The sequence below is a fragment of the Eleutherodactylus coqui genome, chromosome 6 (genome assembly GCF_035609145.1).
Source record: "Eleutherodactylus coqui strain aEleCoq1 chromosome 6, aEleCoq1.hap1, whole genome shotgun sequence".
Classification (NCBI taxonomy): domain Eukaryota; kingdom Metazoa; phylum Chordata; class Amphibia; order Anura; family Eleutherodactylidae; genus Eleutherodactylus; species Eleutherodactylus coqui.
In genome coordinates this window covers 95,274,522-95,299,012 of record NC_089842.1, presented here as the reverse complement: position 1 = coordinate 95,299,012, position 24,491 = coordinate 95,274,522, and the positions used below count along the sequence as shown (strand labels likewise).

Genomic DNA, 24,491 nt, shown 5'->3' with positions numbered 1-24,491 from the left:
GCTCAGCAGGGGCCAAAACTATGGAAAGCTCATCCATGCAAAGGAAGGAGAGCAACAAAAAATAAAAATTGGTATAGAGTCATTAGAGCTGTAGCGGCACAGCCCTATAACCCGCCCTGCTGATTCTATGCCATTACAGGTCTTCTTTAAGGGTGTGTTCACATGTGCAGCGTCCAAGGAGCAGACCCTCAGCCGAAAGGACAGCAGGGTAGAGTGTTAGCCTTGTCACTGTGCTCTACCATCTCCTCCCTAAGGGTAGCTTGAGACCCGACCTTGTTACTGCTGGGGTAGATCACGGGCATAGTAACCAAGGTTACCAGTAGTCCAGTCTTTGTCACTCATGATGCGAACATTCCGTCCTCTGCGATGGATCACTCCGACATTCATTCCAGGAATAAAAGAGTCCACACACAAAGTATACTTTTCTGAGTAGGAACCAGGAACGTTCAGTTCTACCCATTCACTTAAACTTGTCTTTACGGCAATAGAAACATGTAACAATCTTAACATAGAACAACATTCCTTAGAAATAGTGCTGGAACAGGGAGGCTTACTCAGCCTCAGTCCTAGTTATCTGTTGGTCCCCTCTCTCCCGGTATCTTTCTCTCTCCACTGCCAGTCACTCATACGTCTCTCGCTAACTCGGGACTCATGTGTTTACCACATGTCTTTTAGGGTCCGGACACATTCACTCTTTTCCTGGATAGCGGTCCTAGGGATTTTCCTCCAAAAGGGCTAGATCCAAGCGGTAGTAGCGAGCCACCTCTTGGACTCTTCCATGTTTAACCCTCTCTGCGCTTCAGTCTCTTTCTTTTCTCTCTCCTCTCACTTCCCTTCTCGTCGTGATTCTCCTTCTGAACTCCTCATTCACCCACATAAAATCCAACATACATCACATGGTCAACAACCAATCCACGAACAGACAAAACGATACAATTTTCAGACAACACCAGACATTAACCCTTTCATGCCTGCAGACATCCAATACACATAACTGATGCCCCCACAAACATGACGGTGCACGAGGCAAACATGAAACATGTATTTTGAGGTGATGGAGAGGACCCCTAAACTCTGGGCCACTACACATGTAGCTGATTTGCTGTGGATTTTGGTGCAGATCTGCAGCATGTTTCACCCTTTCAACTTAAAAATATACAGATCACCCAAAAACTGTGCTGTATCCATTATCTATAGCCCCTGCATTTCACTTCTGTTTTGAATGTATACCTTTCTTTACGACTAGAAATCAAGTCCATGACAATAAAACCTTTTTGAAACTACACAAATGTATAATGTTATTGTATGTTGAATGTCTATAAAATGTGTTCATGGGAGCACAACAGGTAAAAGCACTTTGACATTAAAAAGCTTGATACCTCAGGCCTAACAGTCAATAATAGGTTATGTCAGGTCTTATCTCACTCCTTCCCTCACATAATGGTAAAACAATAAACTCACACACAGCACTGGTGCGATACTCCCACACAGTTTACTGACTCTACTTTCCATTTCAGAAAGTAGTTTCACTAAGATGAAAAACTGGTTTGCATAAGGTGACCAGATTTTTCCAGGGCCAAAGCGGGCCATAGAGGTGTGGTTTAGGGCCGGGGCTTATCACAACATATGATTTTACCTCCTTCATCATAAAATGTACAGGGCCGGTTCAAAAAAAGACAGAGAGCAAATTCAACAGCATTTCTGCATCCAAAAAACAGTTAAAATACGTACCTTGGGTGCAGATTTTGACTGGAAATCAGTTGTATATTCGCAGCTGATTTTATACCATGTGGCACTCCCCCTCACCTCCTCTGTAGGCTTCCCACAGTCAGCGCTCCGCGGCTTCCGTTTCCCATCAGCCTGTGGAGGCCTCACCTGACCAGTGGCATCGCACCTGACTAGCAGTGTCACACCTGACCAGGCCGCTGGGAACCGGAATCCAGGGAGCAAGCCCCAGCAAGAATAGTGACCCCCACAGTAGCCCCAGTAGTAATAATGACCCCCCACAATAGCCCCAGCAATTATAGTGACATCCCACAGAAGTCACAGCAATAACAGTGACCACCACAGAAGCCCCAGCAAAAATAGTGACTCCCCACAGTAGCCCCAGCAGTAATAGTGACCCCCCCACAGTACATCATTAGTATTAGCACTCCCCTATACCAGCCCCAGCAATAAAAGTGACTCCCCCCCTACACCCACAGTAGCCCCAGCAATAATAATGACCCTTCACAATAGCCCCAGCAATTATAGTGACATCCCACAGAAGTCACAGCAATAATAGTGACCCCCCCACAGAAGCCTCAGCAAAAATAGTGACTCCCCACAATAGCCCCAGCAGTAATAGTGACCCCCCACAGGAGCCCCAGCCATAATAGTGACCCTCGACAGGAGCCCCAGCAATAAAGTAACCCCCCACAGAAACGCCAGCAATAATAGTGACACCCCACAGAAGTCCCAGCAATATTAGTGACACCCCACAGAAGCTCCAGCAATAATAGAGACCCCAAACAGAAACCCCATAGTATTAGTATTCCCCTAAAACACATATACTTACCTCTTCCTGATCTTGACAGCGCCGACGCTCCCCTCAGCGCTGCTACCAGTGGGCAGAAGTGTGTGTGCCCGCAGCAGCATCTCCTTCCTTCTCCTCTCCCCTTGTGGAACCAAAGAGGAGAGGTGAGGGGAGGAGGGGACGAAGATTCCGGATACACACCCTGCTGTCAGTGTGTGCATCCGACCGCGGTGCAGCAGAGTGATTACTGGACGGTTAGCCGGTAATCACTATGATGGTGACTATGACGTCCCGAAAGCAGGACAAATGGCTGTCCCCCTGGAGTCCCGGCGGAAAGTGGGACACAGGGTCCCAAAGCAGGACTGTCCAGCCTAAATTAGGACATCTGGTTACCTTAGTTTTTAATTTTTTTTAGCCTGCTTTGGTCAAGCAACTTTAACCCGTTGAAATTTCTCAAATTTTCTATCTCAATTTTTCATCCCCCATTTTCAGGAGCTTCCCCTGTTCACACTGTACTGAATGACAGTTTTTCTTATGAGCATGTAGGAGCTCTTTACTTATTAGCTTCTACAGTTTTCAAGACTAGCAATATTTGCCTGCCCTTGCTTTAATATTCTATATTTAAAGGGTCAATCCAACAAAAAACATTTTTCATTCACATGATTGCCTGACATGCTCTGGATGTCTCCTATGTACATATATTGCAGTCACTTCCATGCAGTCCAACCTCCTATCTGATACTTATGATTTTTAAATTTCTCCATTTTCTCTTCCTTTATGCTGTGTTAGCAATCCCATGATGCATCAGTACAATATCACATGACCAGCTAAAGCCATTACCATCTCTGCCTGCTGGGAGGACACTGCAATTACCATTACCATTTGTATTCTCTTAAATAAGCTAAAGATAATAAGTATACAGTCAGAAGCATGTACTATCATCTACCTCATTATAAGTGTGTGACAAGAGGCTCTAATCATCAGTAGTGACTGTGATAGGAATTTCTGTTCCCCTCTGTGAGAACCCTGTGTGGTACAGTCCATGCAGTTTTATAATACAGGGGATGCTGGTGACTGAAATGCTGACTTCTTGAGAGAGCACAAAGCCAAGTAAATCCCAGGCGGTCACAAGGAGATGGGACTCCAGAAAGTTTCTGACAGAAAGGAAGAACTAAACACAGTAATACTAGTTTATATATATTGGAGGACAAGTTATGTTTTGCTTCCAGCTTCATCAAGGGCTACCCCTTAATGAAGCTGGATGTGAAACGCACATTGGAGCGTGGTAGAGACCTGGCTTGTATGTGATTTATATGCTCTGTAGATCACTCCTAATTGATGCTCTTGGAATTCCTTAATATGGCACTTGCACTTTAAAAGTTATGAGATCAGGAGTCGGAGGAGTTTGGACATTTACCTTGATAATAGGGTTCATTCTATAACCATGGCCAAGTGCCCTATGCTTTTGTATGTACTGTGTAACATTTTTAATAAGTTGATACACTGTTAATATAGAGATTTGTTTTAGTGAACAGTTGGTGGTGTGTGTTTTCTGTAGTTTTAGTTTGGGTTCACACGGGGCGGATTTGCCGCGGAAATTCCGTGCAGAATTTCGCCACGTCAAATCCGCATGCGGCCGCTAATCCCGGGATTAGCCAGCCATGTGGACGAGATTTCTCAGAAATCTCGTCCACACGGGACGGGAAATCCGCTGTGGCTAAGCCATCAGAAGCCGCTGCTGCGGCACAGATTTGCCGGCCGCAGCATGTTCATTTTTTTTCCTGCTGCTCTCCTCTATGGGAGCACCGGCCGCAGCGGAAGAGCGAGCGGACGGGCCGCTTCAAAGCCTCTGCGGGTTTTGCAGCGGCGGTTCTCCCGGCCAAAATCTCGCGTTTTTTCGCTGCGGTCAAACTGTGAGATTTCCGCCGAGAATCCGCCCTGTGAGAACCCAGCCTTAGGAAGGCAGTAGAGAGCAGGCTGTATGGTGGGGACGGGGTGCTGAATGTCCGTACCGTAAGCTCTGCCTATGGCTCATGAGTGCGCTGTTTTGCTAACACTGGTACGTCTGAAACTACAAAATATGGAGTTGTATAATCATTAATATTTAAGAAGAATCAATATTCATGTGCCTGAAGAAGACAAATTTGTTTTAAGTGCTAATAAGAAACCCATTTTCCACATAACTTTTCCATGTAGTGTAGTCAGTTTCTCAAAATATGAAATGTCTGTAAATAATTAATACTAGGAAGGATAAAAAGTAGCGTGAGACACTAGAATTCCCATCTACATGTAATATTCATACAATCCGTTTTTAATCTGCTTTACCAATAGCCTTCACTAACACACCAGGACCCATCATCTGGAGTTCCCAGTGGTAGGACTTATGATACGTCTAATTAAAGTACTTATTTGGAAAATGTGGAAAACATCTTTAAACTAGTATTAATTCCCATTTTTGTCAATAAAAGTAAGTATAAATGCAGAGAACTACAACATGAGCAATGGTGGCTATTACTGCGGGGTGCCATTTCCCTGTCCCCAAAATGCTTGCAGCAAAGTTATACTATGGTTGCTAGCAGAATCTACCCGCTGAATCTACTCATGTTCAGTATAGCCAGTTGTGCTGTCCCACAACACTTCTTGCTTCTAATGAACACTAGGGAGCGCTACAATTTTTATTTACAGTGGAAGAGGACCCATAGAGCCCTTGTGCAGCTGCAAAGGTGGAGCATAAGTTATGTCTAGAGTTACTATGGACTTAAAGGGGTATTTTGGGACATTTTTAACTTTTGCTATTGATGACTGACAGTCATCAATAGATGACTTGCGAGGACAAGCCAATCAGCTGATTCCCGCTGCCGCTATGATCAGTGGTTGGTATTGCAGGCGCTGCTTCCATTGAATTCAATGGGAGCTACATCTGCAGTACTAACCTTGGCCGCTGCTTTACTAACCTTTCTGCTTCCTCTGCTGACCCTAGCGACACAGCAGCACTGGAAATCAGCTGATTGGTTGGGATCTGAGCAGTGAGTCCCAGACGATCATCTATTGATGAATTGTCAGTCATCAATAGCAAAAATTAAAAATGCTCTGGAATACTCCTTTAGGGCTTATTCACAGGAGCGTATATCGGCCGTTGAAAACAGCGGCCGACATACGCTACCATCTGAGCTGTCTTTCCCTCCCCCTCGCTGGCTCTCTGCCTCCCTCCTCCTCTCTGGCTGTTTGCAATGGGAGGGAGCGGGATGGGGGCAGAGCTAAGCTCCCGCCTCCCTGCCCACAGCCAGCAATAGGAGGGGTAAAGCTTAGCTCTGCCCCACCCCCTCCCATTGCAAACAGCCGGAGGGGAGGACAGAGGCAGAGAGCCAGCGAGAGGGAGGGAAGTGGGAGACAGCTCAGATGGTACCGTATATCGGCCAGCCGTGAAAACGGCGGCCCATATACGCTCATGTGAATAAGCCCTTAATATGTGTCCTACTGGGATGATGTTCCAATTGTGTTTGTCCTTATTTCTATCCTGTGTTCATGAATTCAGAATAGTTTTTGTCTTAATTCATAGGCTGTGTCCTATTGTTCTATTATGCCGATTCGAGGGGCGGACACAGAGTGCAGAGGACCCCTCTGCAAAGAATACGACCCCCCCAAGCAACAATCCATAGTATATATAAGAAAGAGAATCCAGCACTCAAACAAATGTGTAGTATATGTATTAATCAGTTAGTTAGAATTCCAGGAAAACCTCATGTGACATTTCTGTCCAGTCTTGGACTTTCTCAAACATCAACTTTGCATATATATGGCTTAAATGTAGATGATGCTAGGATGCGGTCTACATTCAAACCATGTACAGAATATTTCCTTCTCGTGCAGTCGATATCTGAGAGGGTCCTGGATTGGACAGAAATGTCACATGACATTTTCTGTGAGTCTGCAACCAAATATCTCTGTGTACCTTGTAGCCTTGCACTCACATTCAGGTCAATGGGGTCACAGAGGGAGTTGCAGGTTGCAAAAAATACACTGAGTGGAAATCTATTGCTACGTTTTGGTTTTTTTTCCCCGGAGTTTTGCCTAAATCCTTGAAAACGGGATTCAGACTGAACTCCGACATGGAATCCCGAAATGTTGAGATAAACACAGTGTGAATGCTGCCTTACACTGCTCCCCAGGGCCCTAAAATCTAAACTATACTCACCTCTTTTGGTCTCCCCCACCCAATGCTCCGATTCCAACTTACTTTCCGGCAGCCAGTCACGTGCCATTGGCACTTCGACAATCTCTGGTATGTCAGTGGATGACTACCGCAGTCAAATGCTCACATGGCACGTGATTGTGCTTCTCGGAAATGAGCGGAAAGCAGTGGGACTTTGATAGGGGAGGGGGGGGGGGGCGCAGGAGGCGAGTATATTTTAGTTCTTATTTTCCATATGTTACTTTACATAAGGGCCCATTCACTCAGGCGGTACATATTATGCACATTTCTTTTTGCGCACAAAATCTGGAGCACTTAAACATCATTGACTTGAATTGGGGTATTCCGGCATGCGTTTTTCAAGCACATGAAAAATAAAATCGCATCCTGTCCCATTGTGGTCCCTATTAGACTGAAATTGCTCAGTAAAGTCGTTATACATGTGTATTCACTACATATTTATGAATGAAGGCAAGAAGAATCAATGGGGCCTTCCTGCATTTTTTGTACGCATGAAAAACACAATGCTATGCATGCAAAAGAAATGCAAATACGCGGGGAATCTACAGTTTCGGTCTGTGAAAACATTGTGCATTTCACAGGCCAAGACTGCATACGCCTGTATGAATGAGTGCTAACATTCAGGCATGTTATAAGAGCATGTCAAGTCATCGGACAATGACTCTTCCCTTTGCATCCCTTTCCTTCCCCTCTGTCCGGGAGACTTTCCAACTTTCCAGGAGCATGGGAGTTCTTCCGTATTCCCGAGAGTCTCCAGGATGTTCCAGGAGAGTTGCCAAGTATGACTTATGTGTAAACCAGTTTTCTACTATGTATCTTGTCATCTTTGAAGACTTTCTTAAAGGTTGCACAAAGCACCGGCCCACCCTTGGGATACGTTCACATGTTTGGATTTGCTAAGGATTTTCTGTAGTGAAAAAATCCGCAGCAAATCCGGATCCAAATCTGCGCCATTCTGCGTGGATTTTGAGGCGTTTTTGGTGCAGATCCACAATTACCGGAGCAAAACCTGCTGTGGATCCACACCAAAAGGTGCGCACTTTGACATAGATTTTTGATGTGGATTATTGCAGATTTTCCTGCTGTGGAAAATGCACAGAAAATCCATTATATGTGAACGCACATTAAGGATCCGTTCACAAGGGTATATTTCCCATCCATGTGCTGTGTATTTCATTATAGGCAATCAGGTTATATTGACGTGGCGCTTTTTCACATGAACCAATGGTCTGTGTCAAGAATATCAAAACATATCCTATTCTGGTCCACATCTATATCCTCTGTCTGCGGGTTTGCAGCAGCACATGGATGTGTGTCCATGTGCTGTCCGGTGCACGTTGTGCTGCCAGGCTCCGGCACTATCATCCAAGTGCTGAAACTTGGTGGGAGCAGCAAATAAGCTATGCATGAATACAGACTCAGAGTATCAGAGATTCGGAGCAGAGGGCAGCCCCTGTGTCTTACTGAATTTAACCCCTTCCACCTGCCAGAGTTATAGGAGCAGGGCTGGATGGCGCTCTCTTCACCTCGATAGAGTGATGCGCCCTGTGCAGATACACAGGTTGTGCAACCCAAAAGCTGTTCCTGAGTATACCGCAGCTAGATTATATTTCAGCACAGACTTAATGGTTTTCTGTGTATATGTCCCTATCCAATTTATGTATAAGTTCCAGCATCTTCTCCCATATCTTCTATAGTATTTGTTTTTGCATTCAATATGTATTATATCAGCACTTGGTGTTTGAGTAAAAATTACACTTTATCTTTATGGAGATAGTGGGAAACCTGTACAGTGTAGTTGTCTGTAATCTGACTGACTCATACCTGCGTACACAGAACAACCTGCCCCATCCCGCCCAAATGACGTAATCAGAGTAGGGACGGCTCCTTGTTCTCATCTCTCTTGGTCACATGTCAACTACTGGCAGCCCTGCTATATCATTATATGACGATACATTCTAGCATGATTCTGTGACTAGAATGTATTGGCTCCTAAGAGATTCTCCCGGTAGCCTGTTCTACTCTGTTCAGTTCTGAACAGACTACAATGTATTGGCTCCTAGGAGTTTTCGTTAACGGAAGTAACTACATTCTAGTTTCCATTGTTGAAGATTTCATTTATACTAAAAATACATGGTGACATTGGCTGCGGCACAGGTCCATAATTAAGGACTCGAACCGAGTCAGAAACGCGACAACTTGGCATTTTTACAGTCTGCATACGTTTTTAAACTTGCTTATTAACCCTTTCCAATCCAATTTGTATCCTGGTTTTCCTAGGGGGCTTACTCTTTTTCTGCCGTTATACAACAGCGCTATCTGCTGGCTAAAGCCAGTACTGCATGAGGTGACACGTTGGATAGGCTCCGACAGCAGAGAGGCTGGCAATATACAGTAAGAGAACCCCGACGGACGTCTTCCAACATCGGAGCTGTACAGCCTTAAATCATAATGTCTTCAGACGTCAGACAGTGGATTGGAAAGGGTTAATAAAGCATGAAGTTTTAATTTCACCTTTGGCGCTGGAGTCCTCCATTGTTACGGCACATCCTTACCCGAAAACCAGCCTGGCATTCACTACTCCTTGCAGTGATTTCTCGACATGAAGCATGTAGTTATACATAAAAGTAAAAAACTAGTGTCAAAAGACGACACAGGGAGAGGAGGAGGTGAGCTGTGACCATCATCTATTGTTAAGGTGTGATCCTGTTGGATCTGCCTCTTTAGGGTCCATTCACACATAGGATTTGATGAGGATTTCTGTGTCGAAAAACCTTATCATATCTACCATAATTTCCCTATAATTGTAATCCAGATGGCACGTTCCAGACAAATCTGAACGGATTTTGTCAGCACAATAGAAAAAGAAATCATCTGCAAGAAGGAGCCGTGTATTTGCCCCGCTGAATGGGGTTAATTCTCGTGAACATCGGTGGCACATCAATGGTACAGTAGTAAGCTTGATGACTATTAGGCAGAAAAGTGTCATGTTATCTGAGCGTTTAATAGTAAGTATAATATATATATATATATATATATATATATATACCCTCAGTAATGAGGGGTAGGTATCTCACCTTGTGCTTGAGTTCATTTCAGGGTCAGATGAGATCATCCTTAGAAATCTTCCCCGGTAACAGCTGGCCTGACAACAGTATCTGATTGGCCAGCGCGGAAATGGAGGGAAAAAGAGGAGCACAATTGCTGGCCTAGTGACAAGGACTGATTGGCTGGCTGTAAAATAGGGGGAGGGAGCTGTTCTATAAGAACCCTGGAGATCAGTGATACAGCAGCAGTTAAAGAATCCAAGTTAAAGCTCCCCCACACTCACTCCCCTTTGGTTTAACCCATCCCGGTACTTGATTAAAAGGGTGCTTTTGGTAGTATTAATTGACTGGTTGGGATGGGGACGTCAGTTGGTAATACTAAGGCCTCATGTCCACGGTTGGGTCGGATTCCATGCGGGGAATCCCACACGGAATCCATCCCTACCCTCGACCAGTGAGCTCTGCTTACCTGTATTTCCCCGTCTGCGTGGATCTCTCCTCCGGGTTCGCCGTACTGCGCGTGGTCCTCATGGCTCGCCGTCTGACATGTGCAGTACAGTTTTAAAAAAAAATTCTCCTGCTTTCCCGCGCACGTCCGCGGATCGGATGGCTTCCATTGTCTTCAATCGAAGCCGTCCGTTCGGGAACCGCACTGAAATGGAGCATGCTGCGATTTGTTTACTACATAACATCGCATCGCGGCGCCATGCAGGAAAACATCACTCATGTGTATGACCCCATTCAAAACAGCGGGGTTCATGTTTGTGCGTTACGAGACGCATAAATCTCGCATTAATATGGGCTCATAGACATGAGCGTTTTTTTTTTCCGCTGTGCAGGAAAAAAATGGCGGTGTACCTTATCTTTCGGCGTTCCCTCAGAACCCATTGCCCATTATTTTCAATGGGGCCGCCAAAAGCACAACGTAAGGGGGCCCGCGAGTGCGATGCGATGCTTCCCATTGAAAACAAAAGCACCTCCTATCTGCAAAAAATCACACGTTGGCGAGCGCGATATCAGGCGGAGTTTCACGGCCCGATATCGCACTCACCTGTGTGAAATTAACCGTATACTAAAGGTATTACTTTCCACTGTAAGCCTACCGTACGGGAAGTGATATGTTAGACTTCACATGAGCATACGCGTATTTGCTTGCACATGAGTGCCGCGTTTTTACAGCATGAATGCTGTTTTGACCTCACATATGCATATTTTACCGTACTTTTTCACGCGCCAAAAAACCACACTGACACTCTGAGCCATTAAAATGACTAATTATGCTAATGAGTTTCAGATGTGTTCTTTTTCCCAAGCAATTACACCACATATCACGCACCCCGTTGTATATTACACGTGTATTTGCACATGCCCATTGACTTCTATGGGGACTTTTGGTGTGAAAATGCGCAGGAAAATACAGCATGCTGTGGGTTTTTTGTGAGACCAAAATGTGCAGGAAAAATAGGCGCATGTGAACGAACCCATTGAAATGGGCTATATTCAATGCATATTGCACGTGCAAATATTCTTGTGTGAATATGCTGTTCCAATCTGCCATAGGCTACTATATTGTCAGGCACACATATTGCGCAAAATACGCACGCAATAAAGATCACAGCGTGTTCTATCTTGGAGCGTATTACGCACACATACACGCCAAGATAGTGCATGGCGATCAGCGGCACGCACAATTGTCTCATGTGGGCGGCACGTGGAAAACTCCGCTGATGTGAAGCCGCCCATATGGCGGGTGCTAGCACTTTCTTTCATGTATGTCCTATGGGTTTAATTACCATATTTGGGTATATGGTGTTTTCCTTCCTCTCTGTTATTATATGAGTTTAATGAAGTTGTCTGTTTATTCCATAATTTGGTGTTCCGCACTTTTTTCTTCTTCTGTTGCATGTACAATAAACTATATACATTTGGCACAGACCTGCAGAATCAAGGTAATATGTCATCTATACCTTCCAGCAGCTGCAGACTGTCCTCTGACACCGCCCTCACAGCCACAGCTATCAGCAGGAAGCGCCTCCTCTCTCAGCCAGTCATGTGACCTCAAGACCATGTGACTTCGACGTCATCAGACCTGCTAGGAGCCAATACATTCTAGCACTTCCCGTATTGGGGGGCCAAGACCGGGATTCCCATACGGAGAGATATAAGGTAAGCGGTGAGTGGGGCTGCTGAGAGGTCGCTGCTCACTTACCTGATCTGCCCCGTTGTAGCGGGAGTCCCAGTCACTGTTGTGGAGGGTATCCTGGGACTTGTAGTTCTGCTCCCTGTATAATGGGGGTCTGTGAGTCTCCAGTGGTGCTGGCTGTATTTTGACACGTTATGTGACAACAACTAGAGAGTAAATGAGCAGTTAGTCAGATGGCTTCTCCAGCCATGCCCTGATCCGCAGGACTTTTGTGTACTAGTAAATGGGGCTATTATTGGAGGAAGCGTCTCCCATGTTGCTATGGTTACCTCAAATTCTCCATCTTAAGAGTGGCTCCTTACACCTGATCCTCCTCCCCCTAGATTATAGTGGGGGTCCAGAGTGGAGGTGCCTGTATGACACATTACACCATCTGGACGTTCCCTTTAAAGAGGTTGTCTCTGTCTTTTTACTATTGATGGCCGATCCTCAGGATGGTCATCAATAGATGATCGTGGTGGTCTGCCACTCATCAACCCCACCAATCAGCTGTTCACTGGGCCGAGCCATTGTGGACAGTGCTGGCAGCAAATGGTACTATCCATATTGTAGCTGTGCCTGCAGTACCATCCCAGGCCACTGCAATGCTGACAGCGCTATCTGCTTACTGCGCCGTCCGCACTGATGGTGGTCTAATGATTGGTGGAGATCGCAATGGACTATTGATGACCTATCCTGAGGATAGAATCCCCTTAATGGCCTATCACCAACTTCATGAAGTCTGACTATGAGCCGAGCTACAGCATGCAGAGGGACAGGTCTCTGCTGTACACAAAAGGGGAGAGAGCTGTCAGTCGCCGTAATGCAGGCAGGGAGAAGCCCGCACGGCCCGCCTCCATGACTTAGACCTCGGCTCCCAGTCAAACTTCATGAACCTGGTGCCAGAATCCCTTTACTAATAAAAGTCCCAGACAACCTCTTTAAGGGACTGATTTTAGGGTATTTTTATGTCCGGCTGTACATGAGCGCAAGTGCATTGGTGCATGACTGATTGCTGCATTTTCTTTGAACAATGGTTCCCCCACTCCCCCATTTTTTTTTTTTTTTTAATTGTTCGCATTGGTGTATTTTATTGTACTTTTTGCACGGGTTAATCTGTGCATGACCAGTGCACTGATTGACATGGCTAATTAGTCTTAGTGAGTTCCAGATATTCTTTTCCCTGTGCAATTATGCAATGTTTTACGCATCTTCATGTGTATTGTGCGCGCTTTTGCATACACCTTCTGTATTGACTTCCATGGGGTGTGAATACACAGAATAAAACATGTTTGTTTGTTTGTTTTGAGTGTAATTATATATATAATTTCTCTTTCTTTGCACAACCGAAATACAGAAATGTGAACAAACCCATTGAAATCAGTGGGTTCTAGTATTTGCACATTACGCGTGCAAATTTGCCCGTGTGAAACTAGTAGGTACACGTGCAGATTAGAGATGAGCGAGTATACTCGCTAAGGCGCATTGCTCGAGCGAGTAGTGCCTTAGCCGAGTATCTCCCCGCTCGTCTCTAAAGATTCGGGGGCCGGCGCCGGTGACAGGTGAGTTGCGGCGGGGGGAGAGAGAGATCTCCCCTCCGTTAATCCCCGCTCTCCCCCGCAGCTCCCCGCCGGCCCCCGAATCTTTAGAGACGAGCGGGCAGATACTCAGCTAAGGCACTACTCGCTGGAGTAATGTGCCTTAGCGAGTATACTCGCTCATCTCTAGTGCAGATACAAGTAAGTAGCAGCTGTGCCCCATCTGCAGAAGAGAACCCCCTGTAGGCTGAGCGTGGGCCACATGTTCGCATCTGGTGTAAATACTGTGACTTTGTTGCTTTATTTATCTATTCACAGAATTACAGACACAAAGATACAAAATGACAAGACATGGAAAGAACTGCACCGCCGGCGCCGTCTACACCTACTACGAGAAAAAGAAGGATACCGGTTAGTAACAATCTGTATAATAATCCACTTTTCTATATATAAAGTTAGTATTCCGTCTTTGACTTTCCAGTGCAGAATGGATTAGGGAGTTCTCGCTATTCCCCAGTGTAGTTGCCCCTTAGGATTCACTGCTGTTTGCTGAATGTACTCTGGGATAGACAGGATTTTGTATCACTTTGGTGGATCTGAGTCTCTGTAACATTAAGTTCTGTACCTTGTTCATAGCACGTCTATAGAAGTAGTGCGACCCTCGCCGATCTATAACCCACGATAGGCAACTGTGATGGATTTAGGTGGCCCTTGCTGTAACCACAGGTGACATCAAAGGAATTGAGAGCAGGGTAAGCATATCCCCAGACTCCTCTAGACCTGGCCTACGAGCAACATAACGTAGTGTCTGGTGGTGACCGCTTCCTGTTAAAGGGGTTTTCTAGTGCTCATATACAGATCATGGAGTCTGGGAATGTACGTTTTATAGTTGCCCTGTTCCCCGTTCATATGTTGTCACCTGTGGAAGTCGGTACGCAGACAATACAGCAGGCTGTGTGTTTCTATAGGAGCGTGCACATGGCCTTGAGAGAGGAGTCCGATGCACTGTCCATACGCAGACGTGCAGGGGACAGCACAAGAATGGGGTAAGTTGTATGTGCACCATAACTTAGTGTATGGTGTTTAGGGATAGGGACAGGTCCCCTTTAATATTAGCCATGCTTAACCCTTTCTTGTATGCCTCATAAGTGTATCTATAGTACACTGGGCCTTTAAATGCGATCAGTGAATGGTTTCGTAGAATCATAGTAGAGTTAGAAGGGCCCTCCAGGGTCATCGGGTCCAGCCCCCTGCTCAGTGCAGGATTCACTAAATCATCCCAGACAGACGTCTGTCCAGCCTTTGTTTGAACAGTATTTTGGTTTCCATGTTACTGATCCATAGCCCTAGTCACAGCCCAACTTACGGTGTTGGTTATGAAAACCAATCTCTTAGCAGTGCAGTAGATGTATGCAGTCTTGCATGCAGCTAACAGTTTACACATCTCATGGCACCTATTATGTATAACGTCTACAATGTTCTACTCTCCTGTGTCTTTTTCTGCCTTGACTAATAATACATTAACCTCTTGTGATTTCAGCTGCTTCGGGATATGGCACTCAGACAGTTCGTCTCAGCAAAGATGCCGTGAAAGATTTTGATTGTTGTTGCTTGTCCCTACAGCCGTGTAAAGACCCGGTAGTAACGTAAGTGACATAGAACCAGCATCAGCACAGATTAATCAGAACTCAATTAAAACCCCATTAGTTTGGGTCAGAATGTGTAAATTTTGGCATATAGTCAAATGGTTACTGCCATTGCAACAAACGTTGCCTAAATCACTAGTTATGTACAAGCTAATAAGACAGTGGCACACAGAGATGTGGCTGCTTCTAATAAGTGATGTACAGTGTCTTACACCAATACTAGATGTACATCTACACTGCTCAGTACTGCTGTAAAATGTCCTTTATGCTGCTGTTGCTTCTAAGGGTGACCTACAAAGATGTAGGGAATCAAGGTCTCCTTTTTTTGTGTGTGAAGACATAGTAACAGCCAGTCCCAACCCATTAGCTCAGGGAAAACTGACAATCTGAGATGGAGCGCACAGAAGAGGAAAACTGGGGATAAATGTAAGATACAAGCCATATAATAGCCAGGCAGAGGAATCTGGACGGTGACCCTGGTGTACCTGTCTGGATTATTCATGATCTGTATTGCGGATGTGCCGGCCAGCGCACATGTACCCTTCTCAGCCCTAAATCGCAGCCCCCTGTGACGGATCTCAGTGCTGTAGAGCTGGCTGCCTACTTCAAAAATAAAAAATTGATGACATCCGTCAGGAAATAACTTCCCAATCGCAGACTAGCCCTGACCCTAGTCTTGTCAGCACTGCATCTAGCTCCTGCTCACTGCCTGTACTCAGACCAACGACAGAGGTAGAAGTCTCCAAATGGCTCTTCTCTGCTCGCCCCACCGCCTGCGCTAGCGACCCTCTCCTTTTACACCTCCTCCGATCCCTCTCTCCATTTGTCATCTCCCATCTCACCACTATATTCAACCTCTCTCTGGCATCTTTTCTCACTGTAGACACGCTAAAAACGCTCACTGTTGCCCTCATCCGCTCTCGGCTCGATTACTACAACTCATTGCTGATCGGCCTCCCCTGCACCAGACTCTACCCTCTGCAATCCATCCTGAATGCAGCAGTCATGCTCATCTTCCTGTCCAGCCGCTACTCAGACGCCTCTGCCCTGTGCCGGTCACTGCACTGGCTGCCTGTTAAATACAGAATTCAATTAAAACTCAATGACTTCTTCCACAAAGCCCTCCACAGCGCAGCGCCCCCTATATTGCCTCCCTCATCTAAATCCATCACCCAGCCCGGGCTCTCCACTCTGCTAATGAAACTAGACTGCGCACCCCTCTAATTCAAACTTCTCATTCCCGCCTCCAAGACTTCTCCCAGAGCAGCACCAGTCCTCTGGAACGCACTACCAAAGGCTACCCGAGCAATCCAGGACTCGCAGAACTTCAGGCGTGCTCTAAAAACGCACCTCTTCAGGGAGGCATACCGCATTCCCTAAACAAACCCCTCTGTACTCCGCCTGATAACATGCTCCCTGACCTACTGATTGCAATCCCTGCTAGCCATTATAAACCGCTCCTGCCGTCACACGGCTAAATGTCTGACCATTGTCTGTGTATAGCATCTCTCACACTCCACCTCGCCATACTGTGCACATCTCCAGCCCTTTATCTTCTGTATCCCCCCATTACTTGTAGTATGTAAGCTCGTTGGAGCAGGACCCTCACCCCTACTGCTTCCATCAACTGATTACTATGTAACCGTGGTTCTGTAATGTTTGTACTTTTGTCTTTCTGTATTCCCCCTGTCTATGTACACGCTGCGGAATATGTTGGCGCTATACAAATAAAGATTATTATTACAGTACAGATTATGCCACACCGTCACTAGGTGGTGCCACGGATCAACCTGCTTCTGTTGGAAGCAGTCTGTGTAGAATCCACGCTGAGATAGAACATGCTGCAATTTTTCCCTCCACGAGCGAAAATCACAGTTGTTTTCCGCTCATGGATACGGAAAAGCGATTTTTCAATAGCATGTCTATGGGCAGTATTTGCTGCGGACTCCAGAGGCGGATGCCTGTTCCGGATTTCGCAATTCAAATACGCCTGTGTGCATTGGGCCTAAAGTAGTGAAATCTTACCTTGGCATTGCAAGTCACAATCCTTCTTTATCTTGTTTTGTCCAGGCCAGATGGATACATTTATGAGAAGGAAGCAATTTTGGAGTATATCTTGCATCAGAAAAAGGAGATTGCTCGTCAAATGAAGGTGAATATATGATTTATCTGTTGGATGAGATCAGATGTGGTGCAAAACATATCTTACAATGTGTTGCACATGGATTTGCAGTGGATATTGCCCCATGACTTGTAAAAGGCAAACTTCTTAGTGTAAGTCTTGAGCATGCCCTCAGACCTGCAGAGGAACAATCTGGTACCTGTGAATGGGGTTTGTAGCAATGTAGTGGCGTGGCCGTAGTTGGGAGGACAATCTTCTCTTCTGGATTTGCTTTTGCAGTCTGAACATAAGGATCGTGCGCGTGTTGCAACTGAAATTTGGGCGCAGCACACACTGGACGGCGCACACACTTGTCCATATACTGTCCAATCTGCACCAACCATGCCCATTGCATGCCCTGTTCTCATCCATAAAATGAGACAAGAATAGGACAGTCAGTGATTTTCTTCACACAGACCATATCTGAATAGATGTTGTTTTTTATTTATGCCATTTTTGGGTACATAAGACTATATTAACAGTGTTACTCATGCAGCATAAATGACACAATACATGTTTTTTTCTGTGGGCTGGTACAATTACAAAGGTGCCAAGTTTTTTGTTTTTTTTTTAGGTTTTTCCACTTTTCTGCATTAAAACCTTTTTTTTTTTTTTTCTTTTTGGATAATTAGTTTTTCTAAATCTCTGCATTCAAAGTCCTATAACTTTTTATTTTTTCCATGAATGGAGCTCTGTAGGGGCTTGTTTTTTGCATAAAGAGCGGTCAGTTTTATGGGTACCACTTTGGGGTACATACAGATTTTTTTTTTATCACTTATTGCTTTTTTTGGGAGGCAAAATGAAAAAAAAAAAGCATTTTGCCTCAGTTTTCAATTTTTTTTTTTTTTTTCTACGCTTTTTGACGTGCAGATTAAAAAGTCCACCATCTGGGCCATATCTTGTATCCAAGCTAGAGGTGGTACAACAGGGTACTAGAGCCTCCATCCCGCTCCTATCACATTTTGCATTCTAGTTAGAGGTGGTACAAGGGGGTACTAAAGCCTCCATGCCTGACCATATCACATCTTGTATCCAAGCTAGAGGCGGTACAACAGGGTACTAGAGCCTCCATGCCTGACCATATTGCATCTTGTATCTAAGCTAGATGTGGTATAACAGGGTACTAGTCTCCCTTCAAGTCAGTTGTCTGCAATAAATGATCCATTTGCTCTGATATGTAATCACTTATATCAATGTTACAATCACACAGAGAAAGTTTCATTTGATTCATACAACTCCTTTATAGGGGACGTGTTTTTTTTTTTTTTGACAATGAATGTATGTAATATAAAATCTCCTTCCACAAAAATTTTCTTTTTGACCAAATAGTGTGCACACATGTATCAGTAATGTAGGTTTCAGCCAGGATTTCGACACCGTCTCCTGCATTGAAGGCAGCATTCTTCAGCACTGCGCTATCCAGGTCCTTCAGACACACGTGCACGGTGTCTGTTGTCTATTGCCCATACAGTGCCACGCACACACCTACCTACCAGATCCTTTATTCCAGTGAATACCAATGCTGTGGAATAGGATGTATGCTGCACATACCCACCATCCAGAAGTGTAACCTTTATTGCTCATCTATCCACTATTCTACATTTTGTCCATGAATAAAACACGAGCTCCTATCTAGGAATAGATTAGATTCTAGTGCCCAATGCATGGCGGCCATCAGAGCAGTAACAGGTAGAGGGAGAAGGCTGCGGTGCTGGGCGGTGTTAGTCAGCATGCAGTATCCTCTTCTCTGGGGGATCCTCTGCTCCTGACTGCCCACCCAGCTCATAAATATTCATGTGGCTGAGACAGGATGGTCAGGACAGGAAGCTAGGAGTCCCTGACCATGATCATTCATCATGTGACGCCAATATTGAAGCACAAGTGCTCATTTAACCCTTTCCAATCCACTGTCTGACCTCTGAAGACATTATGATTTAAGGCTATACAGCTCCGATGTTGGAAGACATCCGTCGGGGTTCTCTTACTGTATATTGCCAGCCTCTCTGCTGTCGGAGCCTATCCAACGTGTCACCTCATGCAGTACTGGCTTTAGCCAGCCTATAGCGCTGTTGTATAATGGCAGAAAAAGAGTAAGCCCCCTAGGAAAACCAGGATACAAATTGGATTGGAAAGGGTTAAAGTAAACCAAAGGCATTGTGGAATGCTGCTTTGAGGCTGTTGTGGTAAAAGGTTTGAAGTTTGTAAAGTCCTGGAAGTCCCCTTTAACAAGATGACCACTAGACTGTGATTAACCTAAGCACGGAGCTGGTGGTCGCTTGCTGTCAGACAGACAGTTGCTAGGTAACAACCCCCTGGTACTTATGCAAATAAGTCAGCGCTATTTATTTACATGGGGAAGGGGTGCATTGTAGCTCTGAGAACACTTTGAGGAGTTCTTCTGTAATCCTAAATAGTTCAGAGCATCAAGTAATAAGTATTATCCACTGTCACACAGGCCTATGAAAAACAGAAGAACGAGAAAAAAACAGAACTGGAGGAATTAAACAAAGCTGCGAAAGAATCCAAAATGAAAGTCTTTCTTGAAAAGGAAATGTCAATCATCAGTAAACCACTTAATCCTTTTACAAGGAAAGCAGGTAACGCCCACACCTCACGGCTGCCATGTGAAGCGTTCTGCGCTGTGACTTTTTTTCGCTACCTGTCAGGAAGGTTTCCGTTAGGCTAGTAGAAAAAATAAGGATCATGTTCAAATTACTTTTTTTCCTTTTTAATGCAAATAAGGAAGATGTAACTTTACCTCTGCTGCGCCACCTATTGGATGGCAGCATTCCTGCAGCTCGATGTCCGACCCTTTTAAACAAGTCTTTAAAACCATACACAGACATCTTTTTTGGGGGGTGGGGTAGGTTTTCTGGCTTGTCAATTCTCAATTCTTGAGGCTGTTTGGCCTTTTTTTTTTTTTTTTTTATAAAGGGTCTGACATTGATTTGCAGGAATGCTACTATCCAATAGGTGGCGCTGCAGAGGTATTGTTCAACCTTCCTTATTTGCATATATTTCCCAGAGTAGGTTGCATGGCCTTAAAAGCCTTCTCACTCCTCTTAAGGAAAAATGATAACTTTTCCGACCTCCCCTTTTTTTTTTTTTAATGAGGAATTTTATTCTTTTTTAGTAGAGAGCAGCGGGGCAACAGCGGAGGCCGGCAGCAGTAGTCAGCAGAACGGCGAGGAGAAGTCTAAACAACTTCCCAGCTTTTGGATACCATCACTGACACCCGAAGCAAAATCTACACTTGTGAAGAAGCCGGTGAGTATTGTCAAATCCCCGTCTGATTAAATGATTATCTCTAATCCTGTGGATGGGTGATTAAATGTGTTTGATGGGGAAAAACCCCTTTTAGATATTTCATAGTCAAACAAAATCTCAGCACAAATCCCCGGTAATTCTGCATCATCTGAACATAGCTAGAATATTTGGATAAGCCATAATATTAAAATGGTGGGGTCCGACCCCTGGCACCAATCTCCAATCACCGATCTGCTTCATTGTTTACCAGGCACAGCTGTAGCGGTGTCTGTGCCTAGTATTACAGCTCAGTTCCATTTACTCGAATAGGATGGAGGTACAGTGCAAAACCAGGCACAGCCACTATGAAAAGTATGGCACTGTACATGGAAAACAAAGGGGACGAGCGTACCGAACATCTTCAGTTACACGATCAGCAGGAGTTGGATACTGATGGCTTATTCTAAGGGTAGACCATCAGTATACTAGCCTTGGAAAACTGCCTTTAATCTGCCAAGGTCCTTTGCTAATCTTCTATGCCCTTCAGCTGGCATTTGGTAAGATAGCACCCCTTTTCCACGTCCTGCATAAGCATTTCGGAGAGGCAAAGATGTAGTTGACGATGTAACCAATATTTTCGTTTTGGGGCGGAAGTGTGGAGGCATCACGCTGCCTTTCTACTAGCAGCAATGGCGCCCCCTGTTCTTAGAAGGGATGATGTGCCAGAACAGCCGCGCAGGTCACACACCCATAATGTACTGTTTAGACAGGCGAAGTAACATGGATTCGAATAACTATTCATTTGGAATGTGGTATAAAGGATTTTGGGGCACTCTAAATGTGTGGCATCTGAAGTCTCTGACACAGAACTGATCTTCTGGCATGTCTCCGTGATCATTGCCAATTGGATTTGGTTAGATACCTGTAACTCGGGGCAGGTGGCATCTGTGCCGCCGCTGCAAGGACAGTTAAAGCCATTTCTGCTGTCTGATACAGGACAAGACTGTGTACTGCCCCATGAGCGGGAGATCCCTGAAGATGAAAGACTTGTTCTCTGTGAAGTTTACTGCCGTAGACGACAACGTGGATCGCGTGGGCCTCATAAATCGACAGGACAGATACGTGTGCGCCGTGACTCGAGATATGCTGGGCAACTCTGTACCTTGTGCCGTGCTGCGGCCCTCGTAAGTCTAGAGCTGTGATTGTATCATTGTGAAGTTTCACATACAGTTGGCACCTGCTAACCAATTCTAAACCCATGATGAGTCTTATACGGACGTCATGGGCTCTTTGTTTCAGACGCTGTTATGATTATACGGCATTTGAAGATATGTACTTATCTCCTGTAACAATTTTTTTTTTTCTTTACTTAAAAAAAAATTTTTTTTGTTTGTGATCTCCATATGACCAAATCTGAGTTTGTTGAACAGTCTGTATGCAGCATGTTTGTTTTCTGCGATGCTGACTTGTATTTTCGTCTCCACTAGTGATGCGGACATCCTTTTTCGTCTGCAGTCTAGACATAATTTTTTTTTTTTCACCCTCTATTTCTTACCCTGCGTGATTTTTATCTGTGGTTCCGCTTTGTAGATTTATGCTGACACCTGGTGGTTGAAAGTCATAGTACATCTCATGGTTGTATGTAGGCTTTGCATGGGCAGTAACATATGAACGCCCAAGCCTCCTGCCCACCTCAGCTGGAGGTCTATGTACCTCTGTCAATCAGTCCTTTCACAGAATGTGTCAATGTGTTACTGCTGACTTATTGGCACAGTGTTTATTTTTTTTGTATATGAGCACCATGTATTTGTGGAATAAGCAATGTGTTTTTTTGGGGGGTTTTTTTTGCACGTGCAGCAGTGTATATTTTGCTGTTTGTTCACATGTAAGGCATGTGTATTTGTGCACGCCATAAAAAAAAAAACACCACTGAAAAGGACAAGATGTGTTCTTTTTCCTGCACAACTACGCAGTGTTTCATGCATCTCATCATGCACACATTTGCATGTCTCCATTGACTTCTATGGGGACTTTGATGCATAAAGGCACAGGAAAATAAAACGTGCTTTTTTTTTTTTTTTTTATGGGGGTGGGGGGTGGGGGGTGGGTGTTGGCATGACTTAAATGCGCAGAAAAAATACGTGCATGTGAACTAATGATCGAAATTAACGGATTCTATTCACTGCGTGCGCAAATTTTGTATTCACGAATATGCCCATGTGAAGCCGACCTAAGGTTACGGTTGAAATTGGCAAACCTAATAGGTGCCCAAATGTTTTTTGCAATATGGTATATAATATAGACTTATGCTGGTCTCCCTTCTGAAGAGACATTCTAGGCAAACATTCTTTTGTCCCCTCGGCCCGTCTATTGTGGTTATTCCAGTTACCACCTCGCTATCTGCGTTATCTGGTAGTGCAGGACATGGGGTGTAGTGACATGAAGCTAGAGCCTGCTGGAATAGGTGAGACTGTAGGGTTGAAGGAGTGTTTGCCAGTAATATTGCCCAGAGTAGTCCTTTAGTAGACTACAGACTCTTAACGTTGGCTTTGATATGTATTGTGAAGTGTCACGTATGATGCTGCTGTGCTTAAATGACTCTTTTCTGTTCTGTTGTTATCCAGAGGTGCAGTGGTTACCCTCGAATGCGTTGAAAGACTCATCAAAAAAGATATGACTGATCCAATCAGTGGGGATAAACTGACGGAGAAGGACATCATTGTGTTGCAGAGGGTATGTACCATCTCTCCATGCCTCTAGCCTTTGTTCCAAGGGCAATAAACCCGAAGCCTATAATTATGTTGTATAATATTTAGTAACTACAAGACAGACATTTATCAGTATGTATAAGGCTGCTATGTCACAAATACTATGGTAGCGGCAGCCGCTAGTCGTTTCATGATAATTGCCGGGCTGCACCTGATGGGAAGATTAGTTAATGTGCATGGGCCCTTTAACTCAGTCACTCAGACTGCAGTGACGCCATCGGCAGCACAGCGACACAACCATACTCCATTACATCCAATTAAAGAGCATAATGTAATATCTGTAGCTCATATCTATTCTGATATTTGGATTACAGGGAGGAACAGGATTCTCTGGGTCTGGAGTTCAACTGGAAGCTAAAGAAGCTCGACCGGTCATGCAGGCGTGAAGATTATACTGCAACATCCGCTTGTCTGCATCCAAAAGATCTGCGTTTGTGTGCGACATACCTTTTTATTATGCATTAGATTTTCCCCACAGTCACCATTCCAAAGGAGTAGTTTTGATATTTTGGAACACCTTGCCCTTTGTTTTCAATGGGACCTTTGAAGACATCACTTGGCATTCGCATCCAAGTGCGATATGATGTTACCAATTGAAATCAATGGGAAACCCTTATGATCCTCTAGCACGCATGGAAATCATGTCTGAATATCGTAATTACACAGAAGTGATGCAAGGAGTTTTTGATTAAAAAAAACTCCGACTCCGTGTATATAACGCACACTGGCAAGCACGATATCGCACTCGCCCATGTGAATGTAGCCTTAGGCTGGATTCACACTGCATTCATAGCTTCACGATCCGGGTATTCAAATAGAACCCGCTGCCCGAAAACTCAGGGTAGAGTTGTAACACATTGTGAACCTATTGTTATATCCGTGTCTGGCTACATGCTGGACCGGTGGGTTTTCAGCTATTAGGTGCTGGGTGATTGGAAGCTTTCTATTTCTTTTTAGTTGATGTGTCAGTCTATATTGACGTGTGATATGTATAATAGTGTAACTTTTATTCAGAAATGGAAATAAAAATTTTCATTGCTTTCAGTGCAGAGCTTACTGTTTAAATAGCAATAACATGCTGTAAACTCGTTAGTCTTTAGCTTCCCCTGTTCTGGATATACAATTCATCTGTGCAGACCAGACGCATTGGTCACATCCACATGATTCATTTCTTT

At 44.7% G+C, this 24,491-nt stretch overlaps 1 protein-coding gene across 2 annotated transcripts; it reads left to right on the top strand.

The window, feature by feature from the left end:
• The first annotated feature begins 11,839 nt into the window (after positions 1-11,839).
• Positions 11,840-24,360, top strand: NOSIP (nitric oxide synthase interacting protein). 2 transcript variants are annotated; one of them, XM_066607193.1, is made up of 9 exons: positions 11,840-11,941; positions 13,814-13,906; positions 15,036-15,141; positions 17,212-17,293; positions 19,758-19,899; positions 20,439-20,569; positions 21,545-21,732; positions 23,173-23,281; positions 23,631-24,360. In XM_066607193.1, the coding sequence occupies exons 2-9, from the start codon at positions 13,837-13,839 to the stop codon at positions 23,700-23,702; spliced, it is 900 nt and encodes a 299-aa protein (XP_066463290.1). In that variant the 5' UTR covers positions 11,840-11,941; positions 13,814-13,836; the 3' UTR covers positions 23,703-24,360. The 2 variants fall into 2 exon arrangements, with proteins under 2 accessions (XP_066463290.1, XP_066463289.1); XM_066607192.1 differs by having other exon boundaries at positions 20,436-20,569.
• The last annotated feature ends 131 nt before the right edge of the window (positions 24,361-24,491 follow it).